General features: G+C 35.5%; 1 protein-coding gene across 3 annotated transcripts in view; it reads right to left on the bottom strand.

Moving 5' to 3' along the window:
* Positions 1–26874, bottom strand: part of REV1 (REV1 DNA directed polymerase) — a 135370-nt gene that overhangs the window by 48979 nt on the left and 59517 nt on the right. For 2 of the 3 annotated variants that reach the window (XM_036745700.1, XM_036745701.1), the window contains exons 4-8: positions 16703–16871; positions 10272–10424; positions 6798–7510; positions 4225–4332; positions 2328–2444 (exon numbers count right to left, since the gene is read on the bottom strand). In XM_036745700.1, the coding sequence (XP_036601595.1) occupies positions 2328–2444; positions 4225–4332; positions 6798–7510; positions 10272–10424; positions 16703–16871 (1260 nt within the window). Of the gene's footprint in view, positions 1–2327; positions 2445–4224; positions 4333–6797; positions 7511–10271; positions 10425–16702; positions 16872–26874 lie in introns of those variants that run through there. The other variant, XM_036745703.1, reaches the window with a different exon arrangement.

The following is a 26874-nucleotide window of genomic DNA, read 5'->3' as shown; positions in this document are numbered from 1 at the left end:
CTTCAAAGTGAAGGCACAGATGAAAATTGCTAGCAATATTGTTAGACAAAGAGTTTCAATGTGACTAATAAGAAGTTGGAAGTTTTTATACAAAGAATCCAAGATGCTATCTTCCCTAATGCTGCGACCAGCAAATAGGCCAAAAGGCGGAAATAGGATTTTTTAAAAAGTTTGTAGACAATTGGAGCCATTTAATTCTAAAACTATTTTTCTAAAAGTACTTCTTAAAATTTGATGATATTATATTTAATAATAAGCTTCAGGCAAAAGATTAGAAAACTGTGGAGAGAGGAATATGAGGCACTGGACAAATGAAGTGAGTGTTGTATGCTTCGGTTTATTTGTAGTAGAACCTTGCAATAAGGACAGTCTATTCATTTTGTGTGTAGCAACACACAAAAAATGAATTTCTTATGATTGCTATGCCTTAAAATGAATAACATCTAGTTATAGCATACCTGGGAGTTTGCATTCTGGTTCTTAGTGGTAGGGTTGTCTAAAAAATTTCTATCTTTAACAAGTAATGAATAAATGCTAAATTCCATTCTCCATTCCCTGTTAAGGAACAATCTATGCTAACTTTCAGATGATTAAGTATAGTGTAACTTTCTTTGGATTCTATAGGTTTTAAGGGGAGGAAGGGGAAAGTGAATTTAAAAGTTCTCTAAAGTGTGATAACAAACCTTCAGCTACCTTAATAAAGATAGCCAGAATACCACTGCCTTTTCAGAAAACTCTGCGTAGTTAAGCTGTACGCTGAGGAAGGAAAGAAAAGAGAGAACTAGCTCTTGGATTCTCACTGAGGATGTATACACCGATTATAAAGCTCTAGACACAGACATCCTGAAACAAGAGAGGTGCACTTGAGCCAGCAGTGAAGATTACCCATAGTGGTAATCTTATACACAAATAATAGAAGAGATGCTATTTCAATATTCACTTTTCCTTTAAACTACATTTACTTCTGTCCACTTTTTCCAGATTTCTAAAATAGCTCTCTCCCCTCAAACAAAATACCAAAGAGAAACAAAAAAGCTTCCTCCTCCCATACAAATGCCAGAAAAACTACACCATTAAAACTCCACAATCATAGTACGACAATTAAGAAACAATCCAAATAGTTAAATGTCACAGCACAACAATCTATTCAGAACAAATCCAAAAACAATCCTAGAATTATTTTGCCTGACAATATAGAAATCAATTTAAACACTTAGAAGACATAGAAAATACATGAATAAATACATTCCCTAGTATTTTTATGAAACATCCAAAAATGACTACCATCAACAAAAAAGGTTGCTACCAGGGCATACAGCTGCTCCAATTATCCACCTACTTTCCCATTTGTCGACTTCAGATTATCTGCTTAGTTTTCAAAATGAATTCAAACTTTTGCTCCTAAAAAGCAACAAGGCCAAAAAACTAAGAAAAAGGTGTATAACCTATTCCCTTTATAGGAATTTAAGCTCATAATTAATCTAATATCTAAACACACTATAAATATTAACCAGAAAGGCACACAAAACCAAAAGAGAATACAAGAGATTTTCCACATACCAGGTGAAAAGTCTATACTTACTGCTAAATGTGTTTATAAGTTAGCTTTAACAGAAACTTCATTTATAAAGAAAAAAAAATAAAATGAATGCCTTTTAAAAAATATCCAATTCATTAATATCTACAACTAAAAAATCACAAAGTACTTAACGCTGCCACTTAGTAAAACAACAGGAAAATATTACACACATTTGCCATAGGAAATAATTTTTTAAAATGAGTTATGATGGTAACCCATGATGCTAATACTTTTAATTGCATGGGGTGGGGGAGGAAATTCATACCCCTGGACTCTAAGACTAACTCTAAAAAAAAAATTAACATTTTAAACTACTCTTTCATTTCTTTGACAAATACTTTTAGTAACTTCAAACTATTTTTCTATCTTTTCTGTGATACAATGAATCAAATAACTTATGTTACAAACTTTTTAAAAAAAAACAAAGTGATTTTTGCGAAACTAAATATTTTTTATGCTGTGTTAAAGCAAACTAACTGCATCTTTTAAAATATTTTTCACTTTCCAGAGAAATAAAAATTCCTAAGTTAATATACTATCACTTCTGACAAATATTACATACAGGCTACTCACTTATTTTTAAGTCAGATATTGCTTTTTTCTGAAATGTCAGACCTGATTAAAAAAAATCATCTGAATACAAAAGGTAATTGTCCTTAACTTTGATCTTACATTTCAACCAAAACAACCAAAAACATAATTCTTCAGCAGCAGCACAGTAACTTCAAAGTAGGCTTATTATCTGTACCTGCTTTGCCTTTCAGTAATTTATTCTGGTAATACTGCCATTCCAGCTGAGGGTTAGCTCCAGGGCGTAAGGGTGCCCTTCCTGAACCTCTGTTACTTGTAACAGCTACTGGCTTTCCTGGAGATGAAAAAGATTCAATTATTTATAAATTATGCAAATTTTCTTTAAATTTTTAAATATGTTGAAGTAAAAACACAGTTGTTTAAAAATGACACACTCAACTTTTGTAAATCTTCAAATTGTTCAATCAACAAATACATATTGACTACTGTGTGCTAGATACTGTGCTAGGCTGTACAAATACAAGAAACGACTACTCCCAATGAGCTTGAATTATACTGTATGTAGAAAACAGCAAGTCACTGGAAAAACCAAGATTTAACAATAATTTTTTTAGAAATTAAAATTCCATATGCAATAGAGCCTGATATGACGAAAGGAATAAATCACAAGAAAAGGATAACATCTGAAAGAGACCTTCTGTTTTATGCTAAAGGGAGTGTATTACATAATAACTATGTGGACAGGGATCCTGTTTTGATCCCCCATATAACCAATATATGAAAAATATTATATTTTACTGTAGTTATAAAATTATTTTGTCTTTTAAGTGCTGAAGAGAAAGATAATCACAATATTCCTAAACAGCAGTGTGGAACATTCACTAAATATTTTATATGACAAAATACACCAAAACTTTACTTACGAGCCAACTTCGGCTCTTTAACATTTCAGATTTCCTCTACAATGTTAAAATGGGTACTGCCCATGATGGATGAGAACAACACATAATAGCAACTTCAGAGCAGCAAATCTTGGCAAACACAAAATACTGAATCCTACCAATACATACTGTATAATCTATCAGAACAAAAAGCTAAATATTAATTCTTCCCAAACTGTTCTAAGGTTCATAGGTGAAATTAAGAACTTCAAGTTTCCACAAAAAAAAAATCTAAACATATTACTGTGCTAATGAAGGGAATGGTTTCAGAGAAACCTGGAAAGATCCACATGACCTTATACAGAGTAAAATGAGCAAAACCAGGAAAATAATTTATACTGTACTGACACTGTAAAAATGATTTCCAAAGATATCAGAGGTCTGATAATGAAGAAGGTTGGCTGCCTTCCTTGACAGACAGGTGATGACAAAACATGCATATTGAGACACATTTTTGGACACGGCCAATGTAGACATGTGTTTTCCTTAACTACTCATGTTTATTATAAGAGTTTTGCCTTTTTTTTTGGTTGGGGGATGGAAGAAAGAGGACATAAATGGTTATTTTTTTTTCCAAAAAAGAAAAACCTAAAATTCTGAAGTGTACTAAAGTCAAATCCTATAAAACAGGCTTCAAAAAGTCTCCTAGCTACTACAAAATTCTATGAAGGTCAGATTGTTCATTAAACTGCTATAACAAAATCTGACCCATAAATTAATAATTTCATTTCACTATTTGAGAGTCTAATTAGACTATCTATACTCCAAATATCATTTTCTAGGTTTCAATGATCTTGTATTAATCCAATGAGACTCATCTTGAATACAAGCTGCACTCCCTTACAGTGAAATCTCTTCCTATGAATAAATTATCTATAACATAATAATTAACATCAAACATGTACAAGTGCAGAAGCAGGTCTTCTTCTGCCTTAAACCCTGGCTAAGAGATCTAACAAGCAAAATCCACAGCTTTTCATCTCCTTTTCTGTAACAGAGAGATATACACGGTAGGCCACCAATCTCCTGTTCTACTGCACAATACACAGGAATACAAAGAAACCTAAAGTTAGGAGGTAAGATATTGGCAGAAGGAAGTGAAAGGAAATATACAATTAAAAATTATCTCACTGTTCAAGCATTTTTAATAATGCATGAACCAAGAATACTTACCTTTGAGATCTGGTCTATTTCGGATGCCCACTGACACAAAAAAGCAATCCATATCAACATGCATTATACAGCTCTGATGTCTGGATGGATTCAATACAGACATATTGCCTGTAATTAAAGAAAAAAATGCTGAAATCTAATTTTAAGTTTCAAAAAACATATGAATCAAATAAGAGAGGTCTAAAATTTCAATGAGGTTCAAGATTCACAGGGAAAAATTCTATGGCCTCAAAAATTCAAGTCTCAACTATAAACTTTTTACTCATCAAAAATAAGGAACCAGCAGAGGCATAGCAGATAAAAGTGCCAGCCTGAAAGGAAGGAAGGGCTACCTTCAAGACCTGTGGCACATAGTGGCTCTGTGACCCTGGGGAAGTTACTAAATCCCTCAGTGCTCTAAGCAATTCTTTAAGACCAGAAGTTGCAGAGAAGGTGCCGACCTACTTTAGTAGAGTTTACTCATCCAAGAATTCCTTATGCCAAAGAAATTACTCCAGACTCTGTCTTAGCTTAAAAAATAGGTCAGATGTCAACATGAGAAAAAAATTATTTTTTTAGTACAATTTCAAAATCTTCTATTTTAATTTATATTATAAAATCTTATTTTTAAAAAAAATCTGTCGCCTGTTAATACAATTTTAAAAAACCTCATTTATTTTGAAAATGTTTAAGATCACAAGCATAAAACATGTTTAAAAAACTTCTCTAAAACTACAAATATATCTTTCATGACTTGAATATAATTCTAAAAATGTTTATAGAAATTTTTTAAGGACTGTATTTTCCCCCCAATTAACTTCCTTATGTACCTCAGATATCTAGTCCTTTAAAAAAAAAAAACTTCAAGCAAAACTATCAAAATGCAGGGACAGGGAGTGGCCTTTGGCTCCTTCCACCTGTCTCAACTCCATTTAACTCTGTAGCTTCTGGTTTGCCAGAGCTAGTTGTTCTAGCTTTCTGATACTCTTCTAAATGGAAATACAACAGGGTAAAAACAAGGAAAATAAATACAAATAAAACTTCACTGAGTGGACTCCTGGGAATATGGAATTATATTTAGTTTCTTCAAGCAATCTCAATTATTAAAAGCAAAACAAAATTTAAAAAAAAATCAACCACGGACGACAGTTTAGAATTATTTCTCATAGTATTTTAAAGGCTGTGCTTTTTGTAGCTAATTGAGTACAATTACATATCTATCTACAGAGAGAAAATACTTAAAATTCATAATGGTGAAATTTTTTATATTAGGTTACTCTTAGGAGAGATACCTATATATCAAACATTCATAAATAGATATTTGTTTTAAAAAAAGATTTAAAATTTTAAGTTCATAATACATGCCTTTGTATGATGTTCAATGTATCAACAAATAACTTCCAAATAATATTTCAGTGTATGAAGCATAAACATTATTAGGTCCTACTTTGGCACTTCAAAAAGGCACAGAGGTGAACTTTGATACTTTGACTATTGGTGGGGATAAGCAGGAGGAGGGAGAGGGAGCAAAACACAGCTTCTATCAAGCTAAGAAGCCTTTACGTAAAGGAGACTATCCTTGATAAATATAAAGGAGGTTCATCACCAGCAGGTCGGCCACAGGGTGATGAATTTTTTAACCATGGCAACCCATAAAACCTATCCATAGAAAGTAAAAAAGTGCCAATTTCCAGTCTTTTTTCAATCACAAAACTAAATTATAATATTCCCCCTTAACCTTTCAAATTTAAGTGACAGTTAAAAAGACCAAGGCAAAGTGAGAATCTATCATAATTCTATTATTCTGATATATTTCACAAATAACAAAAGCATGTGGCTTAAGTAGAGTAAGGGAGAAAAAAGCAGAGGGAAAATGATTAGAAAAAGAAATTAAAAGCAGCTCAGTTAACTGAAACCAGTGTCCTTTAACAGGATACAAGATAGGATGAATTTTTCTAAAACCCTTTGTCTTTATTTAGCTTGTTACCTTTTTATAATTTGTAGTTAATGGCATGGGTTTTTGTCTATGGAATATGAATATTAAGTAAAATGAGAATAATAAAGAATTAAGAGGAATAAAGAATTCCATTTATAACTAAAAAATGTTAATTCTCAAAAGTTCACTACAGATCTAAGTACCTTTTAAAAAGCTGCTATATGTCAAACTAATTTTCTGCCAAGTTTCTATGAATTCATTCAGATTCTAACTTTCAGGCCTAGGAATTTACATAGTTTTTATATGCGATCAATCTCATTCTCAAACAACTTAGGAGTATACATGCCATGTTTTATATAGACCAGGACCTAAAACTCATTCAACGAATTTATACATGAAGTGACTTCTCAGAATTCAACCACTTAGATCTGCTTAAAATTACCAGGAAACTTTTGTATTTCTGTGTTTTAAATTACATTAAATTTTAAAAAGCCTGTTTTAACAATCGATAAGGCTTTTTATATTGTTAATTATTTCTACTATGAATTATGATCCTATACATTTACCCTTAATCAGGTATGATATCACAGCTTCAATATGAGAACAAATTATCAAACATTATCCTTTAAGAAAAAAGATGTCTTCAACAAGTATCTACCTGCATCAGTTATTATAAGGGCAGACCTGCTTGCTTTCATTTTTTTTAATTTTTCCCTTCCTGGAAAGACACCACTACTTTGTCTCTGTAAGGTGTTAACAAACTCAGTCAATTCACACTTCCACATTGATATGTGATGCAGTCTTGAATGAGAATAAAAGTCTGAAATAAAACTGCAGTCCAAAGGTTTAGACAGCGCTGAGGAAGTTGCCTTGCTAACAGCAGGTACCGAAGAAGTGCTTTTTGTGCTTGAAGGCCCCTGAACAGTGGAGTGGTGAGCACCATTTATTTTAGTATGACTGTGCAAAGATGACGATGAGAATGAATTACTCATAGTCCTGTGTGGATTCCACAAAATGTCTATGTTTCTGTTGCTTTGATGCAACTGCTGCATTGTGCAGTCTCTAAAATCAATGTTGCCTTTTTCAGTCTTCTCCTCAGACAAAGGGCCTGGAGAAAGCCTGTCTGCAACACTGTTGCCCGAGGGCACCAAGCAATCCTTAGTCTTTAAGGCACCATTAGAGCTGAGAGTGTGTCCATTGAGAATGGCAGTATTGTCTCGGGGATGCTGAATTCCATTTTGTTTCTTCCCGGGAAAAATCTGCTCCAGCTCCATAAGCGTAAAATCATCACTTGTATCTTCTTCATTCCAACTATTCATTCCATTGACTTTGATCTCATTTTCTGTCTCATACTTCTTGATTATCTGATTTCTAAAATGGAAACAGAAAATACCATTTAATGTAAAGACTACTCAAAAGTGATTCCATACTTGTTTCTTATTGATACAAACCACTATTTATCTTCTTGAGCACTAGTCATGGAGTAAATGACCCTGGACAAAGCACTCAGCTTCTCTAAGGCTCAGTTTCCCTAAAATGGGGATAATAATGATGGCATGACCAACCTCAAACGGTTTATACTGAGAAAAGTAGTTTGTAAACCTTAAAGGATATGAAACTTTTTTTTTAAACAAACAAGTTATTTTATTCCTTCTGATAAACTGAAAATAATTTTTTGCAAGGAAGAAGCAGCAGGTAAGCAAAGAAATTTTATGTCATTAACACAGCTTTCAAGGAAATTTACACTAAAGAAAGCCAGCTGAAAAAAGCTGGAGACTTTATGAGGCAAGAGATAAGGAGGAAAAACATTCATTCTAAACATGTAAAAGGAAATGCAATGTCATCTAAACTAAACAGAAAGAAGGCTAGTTCAACTAGAAAGCAGACTGCACTGAGGGGGAGAGAATAATAGGAAGTAAATCTAGAAAAATAGGTTTGGTACCAGACTGTAAAGAGCTTTAAATGCCAAAGAAATGTATCCTAGTGACAATATGGATGGAAGCAGTGGAGCTTCTTGAACAGGGAGGGGAATGGTAAGGTTACAAGGTACCATGCTTTAGAAACATCTATTTGTCAGCCATATTAAGACAGATTGGAGAAGAGGCTAGAGGTGGAAGAAGACCAATCAGCAGGTTACTGAAGGTGTCCCACATCAAGAGGAGACTAGAGCCTGAAGGAGGTGATGGGGGTGGGGGTGGGGGTGGGGGTGGCAGGCGGCGGTGATGGCTGTGGCTGTGTGAGGGTAGAAGACAGATAAAAGAAGAGACAGAATTCCTAGGCCTCAAGTGCCTTCCCCTCCCTCTCTTTCCTTTGGGCTGATTTGTACTTCTCCTTTCAGCATTCAGGCCAGATGTCATCTTTTCTGTGTGGTTTTTGTTGAACTCTCCACTGATTGCTCATTTAATCTCATAGCACTTTACCTGTCTCTCATGGACCTATTATAGACTCTAATCTGTATTTTATCTCTCCATGTACATCTCTTATCTCTTCCTTAACTAGTTTATAAATTCCTTTTCTTGAGAAAAGGCAGTCAGGAGGAGGAGGAGTGCTGGCCTTGGTAGTAGAGGCCGTAGGCCCAATTTCAACACTACTGGCCATTTGTGTGGCCTTGACTAGGCCACTTCCATTTTCTGAACCTCAATTTACTCATGTATACGTCAAATGAGGGGGCTGGATTTGATGACCCTTACAATTATCTCCAGCTCTAAACCTATAATCCTGGTTTAAATGAAGAAACATTATGACGTCTTGTCATGGCTGAACAAAATTCGAAATTATGGGCCTTGGAATATGGTATAACATAACATATGATATAATATTATTTTCTCGGCATCTGCAACACACACACACACACACACACACACACACACACACACACCCCCTCTGTAAAGGGACTACGGGAGAGATTTGGAATTGCATTCCTGGAATTGCCACTCAACCATGTATTGTGCTGACTGAGCCAGCTTATGAGATGTTGGCAGGGTGTGGTTTTCAAACTCTCAGAGATGCACAGAACCTCAAAGAATGTAAGAGCTAGAAGGGATCTTAGGAATGATCTAGTCCAGCTCTCTCATTTGAATGATTAAGAAGTAGAGGACCAAAAGGGTTAAATGATAGCCTAAAGTCACAGAGCTACAAAGTGGCTAGCAAAATGGTTGTTTTCAGGGTATTTTTTTTAAAATTGGGAAGTGATACAAGTATATTAAGAATTTAATTACCAATTGGCCAACTTTTCTTAGATTTCCACAATTTCAAAAATATAGTTAAGATCTCTACTTACAGATAACCTATATTTAAGATCAAGTTCTCATTGATTAAAATTTGTTACACTTTTTAGCATTTTGAGTACAGTGAAAAGAAATGTTGGTTTTAGTCCTGCTAATCATTGCATTTTGATAGCTTATAATTTTTTTAATATTGCTAGAAAATCTATAAAGTAAACTGATAAAACTTATGAATGCTATTGTCTCTTACAATGAGGCAAAGCCAGAAAATCAAAGAATTGCAACAACAAAAAATATTACAGAAGGTGAAGCATTGTTATTAGATTTTCCATGTTTAATTAGATTCCTGGTCTTTAGGAAAAATATATCCAACCTCCCAAAGAAAGCAATTTAACCTAATACATGTGAAAGAGGTTGATAATAATTAGCCACCTGAATACAAGTTGAAGCAGCAAACCAATTAGATGCAATAACCAATTTACTCAAGATTACTGCAATTATAAGTTAAACTAGGAGACCAAGACCAACAATGTATATTTCAAAAAATTATTAATGTCTTTTTTTCTTAGTTAGCACTTACCGAATTTCTATGCAGAACTTAAACCTATATAATAATTAAATTTTAAATTTTACCTTTCAAAACTGATTTAAGAAAGCTTTCATTATTACGTTGATTTGTATTCTATGAAAGTATAATGTAAACAAACAAAATTTGTCTATGCCATACTTAATATCAATCTTTCATCAGAGTACTTTAAAATCGCTAACTCATAAAAGTATGAAGATTCAACTATGTGTTCGTTTGATTTCTTTTAGACAGTGAGCACTATATCTGTAGTGCACCATATGCTATTGCTGACGGACCACAAGCTTTGTCCAGTTTTGCCAGCTAGCCTAGAAATACTTACACCCTGTTGTTGAGCTCTATCGCTATATTGCTTGGACCTGGCATGGGATCCTCAGGCTTGCATATGGGATTAAAGTTGAGACTTTTCTGAACACTGGACTGCTTGGTATAGAGTTGATATGGAATGTATGACAGGAGACGGCCAGCTTTAATGCTGAAATAAAAGAAAGAAAAAGTGAAGAGTCCAATACTTGGCAAAAAAACGTATCTCATAAAATCTGAGAGGCATTTTGTTATCATTCACTTTTGTTGTGCCGCACTTCTTCATCTATTTTCTGAGTCTCAGACTTGTAAAGTCTTACCATAAAACTTTAGGAGGTGATGAGCAACACATGCAAAAATACAACTTATTTTACTTTAAAAGTATAATGATTTGAAAAGAGAATTTACAAAGCCGGATGAAAGAATTCTGAGTAAGAATTGTGCCGGTGACTCAAAAGATTTCAATCATTATGGTTTCAGCACCATATTTGAAAAGGAGAACAAGGTCAGTATGAAAGAAAACAAATATTTCCCCTTCCTTAAATACCACCTCATGAAGTGTTCCCAGAAAAAAGTGTGGCACCTCACTTTTTTCAAATTGCAGTCAATTAAGTTTCCTTACAAATTTTCATTGCCCATCTCTTTAAAAAAAAAGCACTAGAAGATAAAAACAGAAAACAAAATAAACAACTGTAAGGGTAAGCAAAATAGGACTTTTTTTGTCTTTTGTTTTGGAGTGCTTCTCAGCACTGGGGCAATAAAATGCCTTTGGTTGAGTCTTGCCTTGTTTGTAGGAAGAACCACACCCTTTCGCTAGTTAGGTCAGGAGAAGTGTGAAGCACTCTGACCCTTAAGTATATATATACTGTGAGGTTAGCATTTTGTTTGGGGCTCACTCATTGGAAGAGTGTTGGTGTGGAGACTCCGGGTAGCTGTTAAGAGGACCTGGACGACCCCCCCCCCCCCACCAGCTCTGAAAACTCAGATATTGGTGCTTCTCTCTCTCTCTCTCTCTGTTAACTATGTATGTATAGCTTTGGTCACACAGCTAGAAGCCTGTCTGTTGATTTATGTTATTTGCTCTGTTTATATTTTCTCTGTTTGTAATTTGTTTGTATTTGCTCTGAAGTTCAGCGTGCTGGCTTTTCCCCCTGAACTAAGTGAATGATATATGTATGTTTGATTAAAGTGAGATTGTAAACCCCTTAAAGTTGCTTTCCTTAGAAAAGCTGATCAAAGAATCTGTGTTAGCAGCCCTCCTGTGTGCTAGTGTTGTTAGTCTTACACCTCCATAGCAGCTGCTAGCAACATTGTTGTTACAATAACAAATCATAAGGAATGCACAGAACATCAGTCTGTGCTTTTGCCTGTTAGGTACGTTATGTGAGTAGGTACTGTCAAAATTAAAAATATTTAAGAGACAACTGTCACTCTTTAAGGAGCTTACAATCTAACAGGATCATGCTACTTTAAAATTTAAAGGCAGAGGGAAAACAGTCTAACATGTTGCATGTATGTTCTTTTAAACTCACACTGCATTAAAGCGTTTAATAAATATTAACTATCACTACAAAATACACTCACTAATGCCTCTCCAAAATGCTGAGTGAGATTTTCTTACCACTGAAATTGCCCACAGTTTTATTTTAGCAACCAAATCCACTCTGAGGTGATAAAAATCAACTCTGAAGTCTGGTAATAAATGTACTATACTGAAGTTCCAATGTAGGGTTTTGTTTTTGTTTTTTTTTAAACTTTTGATCCACTTCAAATTTGAAGATAACCAAATATTTACACTAACGTGAATTAAAAATGGGCACCCACAAGAAATATATAATTTCAGTGACTTTCCAACAATCCAAATACATATCCAAGACCAAAAAAAAAATTTATTTAAGATTCCAGATTACAATATGTGTGTTAGTTGCAAAATTCAATATTCATATAACACAATCACCCTAAAATCAAGTCATTTGTTTCTTGCAGCTCTCCTTGCAAACCTTTCTTATTGCTATCTTATCAACAATCCCCTATCATCTGTTTTCTTCCACCAAATAATGGATCAGAGCTGAAGATCTGTGCAGAACTCTACATTCAGCCTGGCCTCTCATAATGTACTGATGATGAGACACAGGCCAAGAGGCATGCTGAAACTATATCTTAAAAGCCAGAGTTGGGTTAAGCTAACGTGAAATGCAAAGTTTTCCTTTAAACCTTGTTTATCTTCCTTCTACTCTATGTATTATAGCCCTGAAATAAATCAGATACTAAAGATGTTTTCTATGGTCAGAATAATGGTAAAAGACAAGTGCCTGAAGGGTTCCCCAGTACACAACAGCAAATATCATGTCCAGCTGAGTTTTACGTCAGATTTCTATACATCCACACAAAATGAGCCAAGCCCACAAGGTCACAAAATGATCCCTTTTGTAACACAAAGTAGATAGCCTCTGAGATGACAGGTTTTAAAAAAAAGTCTTAAAGTTAGTGTATGATAGTTACAAGAAATTCTTATTAACTTGAAGTCACAAGAATAATGTACCACTCATGTTGACCATCATTCCTGATGACAAATTTTAATGCTTTATCTTTGGACAAGAGCATCTGAGAAATCATCTTCCTTTTAAAAAAATCTCCTGGGATTACTTTCTTATCCTCTTCAGAAGGATTTTACAAAGTCCTCTACTTTAAGAAAATTCAGTACATTAAAATTAAAATTTATAGAAAAGGGAGCTAATTATGAAGAAATTCTTTACAAAAATAATTTACTGGAGCAGAAGTTTTCCTAGTAGTATTAAGATATATTTTGGTTTATTAAAAATTATTTATAAAGAACTGAATGTTGTAAACTAAAACTAAAAATTAGTTAATTTTTTAAAAATTAGTTCAACACTTCAAATGCTCTTCTTGTCATCTGTCCTGACAAGACTGAATTCTTATTTTATTTACCTAGCAAATTTCTACCAAAACAAATCCGTATTCATGACAATTCTATAGAAGCAACTAGGTACCACAGTGGAAAGAGTGGAATGCCTCGTAACTAGGTGCCACAGAGGACAGGCCTGGAAACATAAGTCCTGAGCTCAAATTGGGCCCCAGACACTTCTTAGCAGTGTCACCCAGGGCAAGTCACTTCTCTGCTTCCTTCTTCTGTAAAACAGGAATAATAGCACCTATCTGCCAGGATTGTTGTGAGGATTGAGATCATATTTGCTTGGCAAACTTTAAAGTGCTATAGAATTCTACCTTATTGTTATTATTATTTGCATTACTTATCAATCAATCATTAATGAATTTATTCAGTCAAGTACAACCATATTTAGGACTTTACAAAAGTAAGGCACAAGTAAAAATCCCATTATGGCAATAATTACCACTCCAAAGCCAATTTTCTATTGCCAAAGAACAAACCTATAGTAATAATGTTTTCTCTAGAAGACATAACAGCATAACAAAGAATGCTTTCACGGATTATAACAAAAGAACCTGATTTGATACTAAAAGATCTGAACTATTCACCAAACTTGTTCCACTAGCAAACATCAATTAACCTTTCTGGCACAATCCCTACACCTCCCTCCTACATCTCCCCATAATTCCATCACACATAAACACTCCTGAAACCAACTACCAAAATGCAAATAGACTAAGAAGGGATAAATGTATGTTGTGAACGTATGCAGCCATCTCCCCCTTTCCCAAAAGCTTAGAATATTTTGTATTTTGGGGGGAAGTTAAAAAAAAATCAAACTATTTTTTAATCAAACCATTAGGAAAATGACATAGCCTTGAAACACTGAATAGGAAAGCTATGTTAACTGTACCCAGTAAGAAGGTGGTATAAAGAGAACAAGATCTTTTCCAACACAATCCCTGATACTAACATGACACACAAATGTTTTAACTGACAGTGATAACTGGATAATTGGTGCTAGCTGCCTCCTGTACTCTGGGGTAGAAAAAAGCTCTCCCTTGCTTACACCCCAGAAGTTTAAATTGTCTTCCTACCCTTTTCTGTCCTAGGAGGGTCCTCTCAATAAGTTGTTTCTGTTGAAGAGGCAAATGAGCAGGCCCAGGGTATCACATCTCTTTCTGCTTTGGGGAAAACTAATTTTACCCCAAACCAGTCATCTACCATTTCATTAAGTAGGAGGTTTAAGATTGTTCTGCAAGCAAAAAGAGGCTTTCTTTGGCCTTAGTTCAAAACTGTTTCCTGTTAATCTCAAAAAGCACTTTAACTGAATTGTTGCCCTTGTAGTACCTTCCAGAAGGGCAAGAAAAGGTAATCTGAGCAGCAGTCCTAGAAAAGCCAATGTGAAGGAACCAGACCTTCACATGCCTGGCAGGAGATTTTCCTTTTATGATCTTGCTTGGTGTCCCTGGCGAAAGCTGGCATGAGCACTGTCTTCATTAAAAGGAAGATCACCTGGGAGCTGCCCAGTGCTGTAATCCAAGCAACCCTCTTTCCCCACACTCTTCTCTGAATGCCAAGTTTTTTCACTGGGGAGAGGAGGCACAACTGTGTTTCTCTTTTCCAATAAGTACTGAACTCATGGCTGCTGCTTTATGGTCTATGGGAAATGGTTTCATATGGTGGATATGAAGTTGACAACAAACAAAAATGGACGGCTGCCTCAGGGGTTCATACCAGATGAGGTAGGTTGGGGAGGAGAACTACTAATATGTATAAATTCGAAGGGTTATTCCAGCTTCTAGGAATGGAATACCTCTGAACCAGCTGAAAGCCTGTTAAGGACTCCAATAGACAGAATAGGGGTCATCTTAATTGAAGGAATGGATACTATTACCCCTCTGTGCTACCTCCAATCCAGATCTGAGCACCAGTTTCTTCCTTTCCTTCACCTATGAGCTAAAATATATAACGGAACCAACAGAGTCCAGAGGCTGATGTGAAATTCCTATAAAGGTATCTTGCTATCAGCCTCAATTTCTTTGTTCTTAAATTTTCACTGAAAGGTAAAAATTTCCATACATTTTTACAAGTAGATCTATTCTCCCACCCCAGATAACTACAGCCAAGGAATCCTTCATCTTCTTGGTCATGCTGGGAATGAGGTGCATGTGGTCATCAACACATTGGTCACACCGGGTGCTAGCTGACTCTTCACCTGCTGCTCTTTGCTCCTGGCATCCATCAAGTCTTTGGTTTTGCCACTGCAGTGCATGGTAGGTACATCAAGACAGGTGGTCCTGGAATTTCTCCAGTTCACTGGTCGCAAGGGCCTGGGCCGAGGAAGCATGGCAGCATTCAATTGAACACGGTACCCTGCATCTTGCAGATATTCTGCTCCAGCCCTTTCACCATGGTGAATTTCGTTTTCGGTTACCTTCTATTAGACTACGGTGGGCTCATATGATTGATTCTCCAGAGGCTAATAGAATGGATGTATTTAGTAATGGGACTTAAAGTGGCTTTAGAGAGTGAATTCCGGTAGGTACACCACCTCCTGCACTTGCAGTGACTCTGCCACGGCACACACCCCCACTCCACTTGAACGCTCTACATTGCATCCACAAGGAGCCCCTGGAATGGCTCCGTCCCTCCTCAGGCCACCCATGCCTACTTTATATTTTTTTAAGAAGCTAGGATTAGATATCTGTTTGGTCTCTAGTTCCTTGAGGCTGTGAATAGTTTTACAACTACTGTCGGGAGACAACCTAATAAAGATCAAAGATAATAACTGGTAAATGACAAAATTATGATTTAGAATACCAATGATATAAAAAAGACCTGTCTTTCTTTCTCTTCAAGGAAAATATAACTTTAAACACTCCAATGCAATAAAAATCACCTAGGATGAAAATACAGAATCTCCATCATATGACAAATTACAGTTGATGGTGAAGCATGATTTCTGTTGTCATGTTTAAACCCATTATGAAGTATTTTTTGACTATTTTATACTGTGGTCTTAAAATCAAAAAGATCTTAAACCTCAAAGAGTTGGAAGAGCTCAAAACTCCTACTTCCATGGGAGACCATAAATAAAAGACAGAACAATAAAACATCAATACCAACATGCCAAGTATATTTGTATAATATCAGAAAGCAAAAGCAGACCAGAGGGAAACAGATTTCTGTCAGCCATAGTATGCCAAAAGTTACTTATCCTGTAAAGGATATTTTATCCATTTATTATGAAAGAGCATTTGATCTACATTTATAAATTAAAACACCTATGCAACAAGAAGCTTTTGTATTTCAACTTCAAGTAATCTATGCACTTTAAAGTAACATACATTGGTTTTCTTATTAAAACATGCAAGATAACCATGGTCCCATAATGACTGTAACTCTAGTTTAACAAAACTATTCAATTACCAGTGTTTCCAATCTGTAACAAAGTAATCACCCACATTTTTGGAGATCAGTTGTTTTCCAAACTACATAGTGCAGGACTCAAATTGCATAAGAAGAGTTTAGCTTACCTTTCCACAATCCATTCAGGTCGAATGACTTTTTCTCCTTTTAGTTCTTTTATTTTGGCATTAGGAAGATTTGTGGCAATAATATGTGTTGTTTTGGATCTGGAATAATATACATGGTACTGGCCTCCATGTAACATCATCAGCTTCCTCAATTCATCAGCAGAAGGATCTGTAAAGTTAACAAAAAGCATATATAAACATATAGCTATGCAATGTGTTTCAATAAAAGCTTTCATTCAGTCTAAGGCAAGGTTGGAGGCATCAGAGGTAAAGCAGAATGCATGAGCATAGTCAAACCAAAACAAGGTAATTTCTACCATGTGATGCTTGCCATAGCAAAGAACTGTTACTAATGATGTAGCAACTTTTCTTGAAATTCCATTTCATTTTTCTTAGTGTAGCAGGTTCAAAGTGAATAAACCAAACACACTGTATTTCAAAAATCAGGACCCGAACAAACTTGGCTGTGAAGAACTTCTAATCAACCCAATAGGTCAATGTTTTAGACAATGAAAAATCCTAGTAGCACTCAAATAGCAGAAATTGCTCAATGAAACTCACAAACAAAAGTTAGAATTAACAAACAGCTTACTATAAATTTGGTAATTCACAGATGAAAAGATCTTCAGAGATCTTCTTAGTCCAACTCTCAATTGACAGTGAGAAATACGAGGCTCAGTTAAGGCAAAGTGATCTACCCAAGGTCACTTTAAGGGTTAGTAAAAGAGCCAGAACTAGAGCCCCAGTCCTGTAACATCTCATCTTTTAGTTGTGTTTTATGCATTCTATGGTCTAATGCAGGGCTGTCCAACCTTAGTTTTTTATTGAAAAAATTGACAATATATTTTGCTTTGCCATTTTAGTGAGAGCTCTGCAGTAGCTCAGCTTCATTTACTAAAGCATTTATGTAAAGTTCTATGCTCACAGGCAGGCCACATGCATTTTGGACAGCCCTGGTCTAATGTATGGTTACACACTAATACTACTTTTTCCATCAAACAATACAAATAAGAAGGGATGCAGTTTGGGGCTTTCATCCTTCCTACTGCCTCAATAATCTTCTTAAAATGGTGGCTTGGGAGGAGAAAGTGAGTCCGGTGATTTTGTACAGCCCTCCCTTGCTTAAATCCAATTCCTCTTTGAGAACAAAGGACAAGCGACAACAATGACGTCATGGTAGACGGCAATGACAACCAGTTGAGGCAGTGATGGGATATGAAAGGATTTGTTAGACTAGGAGAAAGGGTTTAAATCTGGGCTCCAATGGTTGTGTGATTGTGAGCTAATCGTATAACCTCTCACCCTCAATTTCCTCATCTGTAAAATCAATATTTTACATTATTTGTCTCACAAGGTTATTTTAATGAAATTATTTTGCAAGCTTCCAAGTACGATATATGTGTGTGTGTTTGAGATCTTCTATCATCTCTTCTACTCAAGACTCTAGTAATTCCCAGCTGTCCAATGACTGGCCAAATGTCCTAGAAAACTCGATTCCATGTCATCTGATAAATTAACGACAGCAGGTCCACTTTCATCCTGCCCTCACGGCTTTGGTCCATGGGATCCACAATGCTGGAATAGATTCTACCCTATCACTGACTGCTTAAATCTTTTCATTTAAGATCCAACGCTGATCCTATTCTACCTATGTCCCAACTAAGAGTCACATCCCACTCAATTATCTTATCGTCTAGATTTTTCTCTGCATTCATCACAATCTCCTCTATGTCACAGCTACTTTTCCACTCTTTCCCTAGACTGTTGAAAGTAGGTTACTTGATTTCCAACTATCTTAGGGCCTACCACAATGCCTTATATATAATACTAAAAACGTTTGCTGGATTGCTCAACTGCACTCTATTAAGGAAGAAATGGATTTGAAAAATGGAGTTTATGCTTTGACTTAATTGGAAAGATTATTTACATTATGGGATTGTAAAGTGTAATGACTGGGACCGAAGTGACTTGTATATTTAATTATTGGTTGATATTATTGTCCTAAGGAAAGGTTCTTTGAAAACTCACCATCCAAAGCCCAGATACCTTGCTGCTGCTTCCCATGATTACAATTAAGGATTTTAAACTGGAGGGAATCTTAAATATCATCTAAAATTGAAAATGAAAACTAAAAGTAGACCCGGGCTCAAATGTTTCCTACCTCTACCTGATCTTGGGCAAATCACTCCCTGGGTTTCAGTTTTCTCATTTATAAAATGAGTGGTTGGTCTGGCTTCTAAGGCATCATGGTATAACGAAAAGAGTGCTTGATCTGAATTTAGAGCACCTGAATTTATCTCTCCAGCTTTGCTATCAATATGACAATGCGCAAGTGGCTTAACCTCTTTAGGCCTCAGTTTCCTCTTTAATAAAATGAAGTGCTTGGACAATTGATAACTTAAGTCCCAGCCAGCTCCAAATCTATGATCATATGAAATCTATAAGCTTATGATCCTTCTAGACTAGAAGCCAAAAAGACCTGAATTCAAATATGGCCTTAAGATACATACTAGCTAAAGGGAAAAAGGACCCACATGTACAAAAATATTTACAGCAGCTTTTTTGTCGTGGCAAAGAATTAGAAATTGAGGGGATGTCCATTAATTGGGGAATGGCTGAACTGTGGTATATGAATGTAATGGAATACTATTATTCCATTAGAAAAGATGAGCAGGCAGATTTCAGAAAAACCTGGAAAGACTTGCATGAACTCATGTTGAGTGAAGGAGCAGAACCAGGAGAACATTATACACAGTAACAGCCATGTTATGTGATGGCCAACTTTAACAAACCTCACTCTTTTCAGCAACGCAATGGTCTAAGACAATTTCAAAAGACTCTTGATGGAAAACACTAACCATCCAGAGAAAGAACTATGGAGTCTGAATGTAGATCAAAGCATACTATTTTCTCCTTTTTTGTTTGTTTTTTGTTCTTTATTTCTCGTGTTTTTTCCCTTTGGTTCTGATTCTTCTATCACAACATGACTAATGTGGGGATTTATATTTAAGATGATTGTGCATGTATGACCTATATCAGATAGCATGCCCTCTTGGGAAGGGGTGAAAATTTAGAACTCAAAATATTATAAAAGTGAAAGTTGAAAACTAAACAAATAACTTTTTTTATAAAAAGATACATACCAGCTGTGTAATCCTGTACAAGTCCCCTTCACCTCTGTCTTTCTCACTTTGGGATAACAACAGGACCATTCCCTATGACTGAGAAGTTATAAGCAACAGTACTTGGTGTCTGATTTTTATAAATAGGGTGAGAAGTATGACACCCAGATTTTGCACATGAGTGAATGATGATTCCCTCGACGGCAATACAGAAGTTAGACAATGACAATGAGTTCAGTTTTGGACATATTGTGCTTAAATTAAGAAGAAAAAAAAATGAGAAGCAAGAGTAAATGCTTCTTCTATCCCTGAACTGCAAAAAAGTTCTTTCAGAAACCTAAAGGAAATAGGATAGGGGGACACCAGCAAAGTCAGCAACAGTACACAATAGTTTCCCAGACCAATGCAACCAGAAATAGGCCAAAGATATGTCTGGGCTATAAGACCCTATGTCCAAAGAAAGCAAGAGGAAAGGACTTCTTGAAAAACCCTCAGGATATACGGAAGGGCCTAAAAAGGACAGTAAGAAGCCCAGTGACTAGAATAGTCCGGTCCTATATAGCACTCAGATTGGGAAACTTTAGGCCTTAAAGTTCTGGGTCCTTAATTTTCTTTCTTGAGAAGGCAAAATGTTCCAAGAAGATTCAGTGCTCTGAACTAAGAGGTTCAAAGGATATCCAGGAGAGCTTAAATTCTGAGAGGTGGAGGTCAGTCCAGGAGCCCAGATAACCCAGGTCAAGATCAAACAGGGTTACAACATGTGGAAAGCACAGCAGGGGGTGGAGCACGGTCATGGAACAAAGCCCCAATTTAAATAAAAGAAAACTTCCAGCATCAAAAGTGACTGCAAATTTAGAGATCCTCAAAAAGGAATAAGTAGCTACATAACAATTATAAGGGAAGAAATAAATGGATTTTTCACAAGTACCACAGGAACACCTGAAGAAATGAAGCAAGAGATAAGTAAAAGTAAAATAAAAGTTCTGGAGAATGAACTTAAAAGAGAATAAGGAACATAAAATACAAAATGACAAACTTTACCTAAAAAATGGGACTCCCTGAAAATTTTATCGAATAAAAATTCACTGACTCCACAGGACAGTGAGATATTTAAATATGATTTCTAAAAGCCTGGACACTGTATTTCAAAAAGTCATAAAAGAAAATTTCCCAGATCTACCAGGACTAGATGGCAACATAAAGACAAAAGGATATGTGCCAATCAATTTATGAAAAAACTTTCAAAGATTCATGAGAAACCTTGGAAAGTAAATGTATATGAGCAAATGGAGTGGGGCAGATAGGTGGTTCAGCGGATAACGCACCAAGCTAATACAGGTAGTAAGCAACAGAGCCAAGACTAGAATCCAGGTCCTCTGATACAAAGCTAAGACTCTTTCCACTACACCACTATGCCTCTACATTATATAACTCTGCTTCTAGGTAAATCAAGGCATGAGAATTAAAACAAAAAACTAAGATAGTATAGTGTCTTTTTACCTAAACTGCTTCGCACGTACAGAACGGGAATAAATATTTTTTATTTTGAAGTTCAAGTCTAACAAATACATTTACCAACTGCCTGCTGGATGTCTAGCACTGTGACAGGCTCATTTCAATGCTTCTACTGTACCTTAGATAAATGACCTATGCCACCATTACACGGCACAAGAAAAGTCTTGCATCCAAAGAAGGATTAAATATAAAAACCATTTTCACGTTTCTGAGGATGGCCCCAATGCTTTTCCGTTCAAGTTAAGACAAATAATTGCACACAATCAATGTTGCACTGGTCCCTGTCATACTTAGTCACTCATTTTCATCAAAGTATGCAATCTGATTATATTTTATTTTCATTTTCCATTTTCTATCACTTAATAGCAATTAGCTTTCACTTTTGCCCTATTCAAACATTCCTATAAGCTCAACTAGACTAAAATACTACACTCAAAAGATCTAGGACTTTGGAAAGAGATAACATTAATTCTAAAATTCCAACCCAAATTCAAAACACTTCTTTCAATTTGCCAATTTTACCACCAGTTGTTTCTTTTCTAGCACCAAGGACCAGTAAGTAATTTCTGGCAATGTCTTCTTATAATGAAAGTCAACTAAAACAAAATTATTTGGAGGGCACATGGAGTTCATTATACTATGATTTTACCCATAATGCCGCAGAAGGTACAATTTAGAAGTTTACACTGTCATCAGTTTTCCAAAATAGTATCTTTTAAAAATATGTACTAATGAACAATAAGTATTTTTAAAATAAAGATAACTATAATGATATACAACCCAGAAGCCTTTTCCAATAAACCCAGTTACTTAAGGCTATTCTCAATTGTAAAACTCTGTTACAAAGAGCATGGGGAGGAACTAAGTAACTGTCAGGAGACCCGAACACAAGGCCTGGCTATCACTTGCTGTCAATATGACCTTGGGTAAGGAATTTATTGCTCACCTTTAGTTTTACCATCTGTAAAAGAAGAGGCTTAAAGTAGACCTAGTGTTCCCTTTGAGTTCCGGCATTTGATGATGAGATTAATGCTGATGATAGATAATAATATTTGAAAATATTTTTTCTTTACTTTCTGCAGTCAGAGAAATTAACAGTGAGGAAGGGAAAGCTGAAGTAGATATTCATTTCAGTGTCTCATTTGATCAAGAATCAAAGAAGACCTCAAATAGTTGAACATAACTAACCAAAACCTCTAGGCCGTAATTTTTTTTCTGTATGTGAAATTTAGAAAAAAAGAAATAACAATAAAATTAACTACTAGTAGTGTTTTTTTTTTAATCCATTGATATTTTGGGGCATTATTTTCTTCATCTGTAAAATGAGAGGTTTCAGATAGTAACAGCTTTACACATATGATTTCATTTGATCCACAGAATAACCCATTGAGTTAGGTGCTATTCTCATTTCCATTCTCTATGCAGAAACTGTGGCTGAAAGAGGTTCAATGACTTATTTGCCCAGGGTCACACAGCTATTAGGTATTTGAGGCAGGATTTGAATTCTAGTCTTTCATATTCCAAGTCTCACACTCCATCCACTAGGCCACCTCATGGCATCTATGGTTCTTTCCAACTAAAAAACCTATGATTCTAGAAGACTTTACATAGGTACTAATACTTTTTAGAAACACTTTTGCTAATTAGAGTAAAACAAACGGAATTTTCTGATAAACCTCAGTTGCCCAAATTATTTAATTACCTAGACAGTCTGCTTATGGAATTAGTTTTGTTGCACAAAGCTTACTGTTGCTATTGTCTTCATTACGATACAATAACATTTAATAGTAATGTTATTTAATAGTAATTTTAATAGTAATATTAAAACAAAAATGTAAACATCTGACATTCTATAAACTGGAGGCCTCTACTGAGCACCACTTTCAGGCCCTGAAAGCATAATAATTACTGTTCTTTATAATGGCTGAGAGGCTCACGAGGATCTCAATACACCTTCTGAATAAAAAATAATTTAATCACTGTTAGTTTTCATGTTAAATGTATTTTATCGTAGTCTAGTTCTTTGAGTATGTACTGTAGATGGTCTTTATCTCTTTAGGAAAAAGAGCGTCCCAGTTCTCAACTATGATAAGAAGTGAATATAACTCAAAAAAGCACATACCCATGAAAGCATGTTCATTAAGTATCATAACTCTAAAACTTTAAGAATAAAACTGTACTGCAAAACTGTACTACAGCAAAACCAAGCTCTGTGTAACAAAAATATTACCAGGTCACCGGGTTTGACACTAAAAAGGGATTTGATGATCTGAGCATAATGAATTCCTTGCGAAAAACATCTCCCCTTTGACAATCTTATTCATTGTCATACCTCCAACTATTCACGCCACATAGGCAGATACTCACAAATCTTTATTTCTAGTCCCAACTACACTCCCAAATTCCAGTTTTACAAATTTCAAATTTACATTTCCAGCTGCCTCTTGGGATGATTCACCTACATGTTCCTTGAGTATTTAAAACTCATTTCCCAAAAATTGAGGGGATGCCGATCAATTAGGGAATGGCTGAACAAGATGTGGTATATGAATGTAATGGAGTATTATTGTTCCATAAGAAATGATGAGCAGGCAGATTTCAGAAAAACCTGGAACGACTTATATGAACTAATGCTGAGTGAAGTGAGCAGAAGCAGGAGAACATGTACACAGTAACAGCCACAGTGTGCAATGACTGACTTTGATAGACTTAGCCCTTCTCAGCAATAGAAGGACTTAAAACAATTCCAAAGGACTCATGATAGAAAATGCCATCCACATCCAGAGAAAAAACTATGGAGTCTGAATGCAGCGCAAAGAAGACTATTTTTTGTTTGTTTTTTTTTCTTTCTTTCTCATAGTTTCTCCCATTCGTTATAATTCTTTTATACAATGACTAATGTGTAAATATGTTTAAGGGGAATGTATACGTAGAGCCTATATTGGATTGCAGGCTGTCTTGAGGAAGGAAGGGGAGAAAATTTAAAACTTACAGAAGTGAATGTTGAAAACTAAAAATAAATAAATTAATAAAAAATAAAAATGTAAGTCCGTGTCTAAAGCAAAAACAAAAACCAAAAAAACACCTCATTTCCCAAACTGAATTCATTTTTACCTTTCTTATCATAATCTGCTCCTCATCCTGACATTTCTAGTTCTGTTAATGACACCACCCTCCCTCCTAGTTAGGGTTCAAAATCTTGATAATCTTTGATTCCTTATCTTCCACATGTAAGCCATCAAATCAACTACCTTTACAATATATCTTTCAAAAGCTGTCCCTCCTTTCCACTGCTACAGCTTTCATTTAGACCCTCACTATACCACTAAATTGCTATTTTAAATGGCCCTCTAGTCTTCTCATCACTGCCCAAAAACCTATTTTACATATTGCTACTAGATTTAAAAACAATCTTCAACCTCTAAATCCCCCTAAGAAACCTTCAATGGGACCCACACCTAACAAATAGGTACAAATTCCTTCACATGGTATTGAAAGCTCTAAACAATTTTCCCCAAATTACTTTTCCAATTTTATTTTCTATGTCCTTGCCTCTCTTCATATACCCTAAAAACTTTCAGCCAAATTGCATTACTTGTCATTTCCTGACCATAATATCCTAGCCTTTCTCATCTTAGTACCTATGCTTACATTATTTATTTTTCTCAAAATTAAAATGCCTTTCTACCACAGCTCCACCCATCCAATTCCTATGCATCCTTCCAAGCCCAGCTTAAATGCTAGCTACCCCATAAAAGCCTTACCTGATCATTCCAGGAGGAAGTAATGTCTTCTTCCAGTGAACAATAATATTTGACACACAGCCTTTCACATTCTTCTTTGCATTAAAGTTATCTTTTACTCCCTTCCTCTACTAGACTGTCACCTCCCTAAAGTCAAAGGCTCTTTTATTTGTCTATCTGGGTGTCCCTCTCCCCAAATGCATTACATAGGAGGTAGGAATGAAATGCTTTTTTAGGTCCTATTACTTGATTGTTACTTTGTTCTGGTAATATTCATTGTACATGAACAGTGAATATTGTTGAACATCAAAGGCAACATTTGCCCTTCTCCAATATTTCCATATAGCTACCTTCTTCGACAATCTTGCAAGGACACTAACAGTGGCTAACGAATCTGCATTTGCCAACTCTTTCAGTACTTAAAGATCAATGCATCAACAAGCATTTTACTAAATATGGAATACCTCCCTAGCACTGTAGAAGGCATTGAGGTTACAAAAACAAAATAGTCCCTACTCTAAATGTGCTTACATTCTACAAGTAAATAGAGTACACATATGTAACATGTACAAAGTAACTGGAGGGGAGGGACCAATCACGTAGAAGAATCAGAAAAAGTATCATACAGAAGCTAAGTACATCACGGAAAGGAATTGTAACCTAGGGATTACAACTCATAGAGTTGAAGATGGAAAGTATTCCAAGAATAAGGGGCTGCCTATACAAAGATGTGGAGATGGGAAATGAAATGTTGTGTACAGGTAACAACATGTAGGCCAGTTTGGTTTGACTGTAAAATGCAACAGTCCAAACAAGCATGACAAGACCTCTTGTCATGCTATGCCTTTGCTCACACCAGAAAAACCCTAAGCTAAGTTCTTACTTCTTTTTTTTAATTAATTTATTTTTAGTTTTCAACACGCACTTTTATAAGATTTTGAGTTCTAAATTCTCCCCTCTCTCCAATCTGGCATGCAATCCAAAATAGGCTATACATGTGCAATAACCTTAAACATATTTCTTTATTAGTCATGTTGTGAAAGAATCAGAACAAAAGGGGAAAACCATGAGAAACATAAAACAAAAAACAAACAAAAAGAAAGAACAGTATGCTTTGATCTGCATTCAGACTCCACAATTCCTTCTCTGGATGTGGATGGCATTTTCCATCATGAGTGTTTTGGAACTGATTATTGCATTGCTGAGAAGAACTAAATCTATCAAAGTTGGTCTTCACACAACGTTGCTGTTACTGTGTATTATATTTTCCTGGTTCTGGCTGACTTCACTCACCATCAGTTCATGCAAGTCTTTCCAGGTTTTTCTGAAATCTGCCTCCTCATCATTTCTTACGGAACAATAATATTCCATTACATTCACATACCACAACTTTTTCAGCCATTCCAATTGATGGGCATGCCCTCAATTTCCAATTCTTTGCCTTGGTTCTTACTTCTTACAGGAGAGAGGTAATCTCTCAACGAGGAGAAGGGGAGGGGGAGGGGGAGAGAGAGAGAGAGGAGAGAAAGAACACAAAAGCTCTTTTAACTGGAAAGGACAGAATTACCCTGAACTAACATGGTTACAATGTAAGTAAAACAGAGAGATGCAAGATTTATTAAAAAAAAAAACAAACAATATCCCCAAACTTGGTAATTGGCTGATGGGAGGTGGGAAGCAAAATAAGAGTGAAGAATTTCAAATGACTGAGATCTGAAACCTGGCCATGACTAAAAGAATGGCAGTGTCCTCAAAAGAAATACCGAATATCAAAAGGGGGGAAAGAGGACGG

Source organism: Trichosurus vulpecula, chromosome 2, assembly GCF_011100635.1.
Source record: "Trichosurus vulpecula isolate mTriVul1 chromosome 2, mTriVul1.pri, whole genome shotgun sequence".
NCBI lineage: Eukaryota > Metazoa > Chordata > Mammalia > Diprotodontia > Phalangeridae > Trichosurus > Trichosurus vulpecula.
Note: the sequence above shows the minus strand (reverse complement) of the source record. Positions and strands in the feature narration are given on the sequence as shown.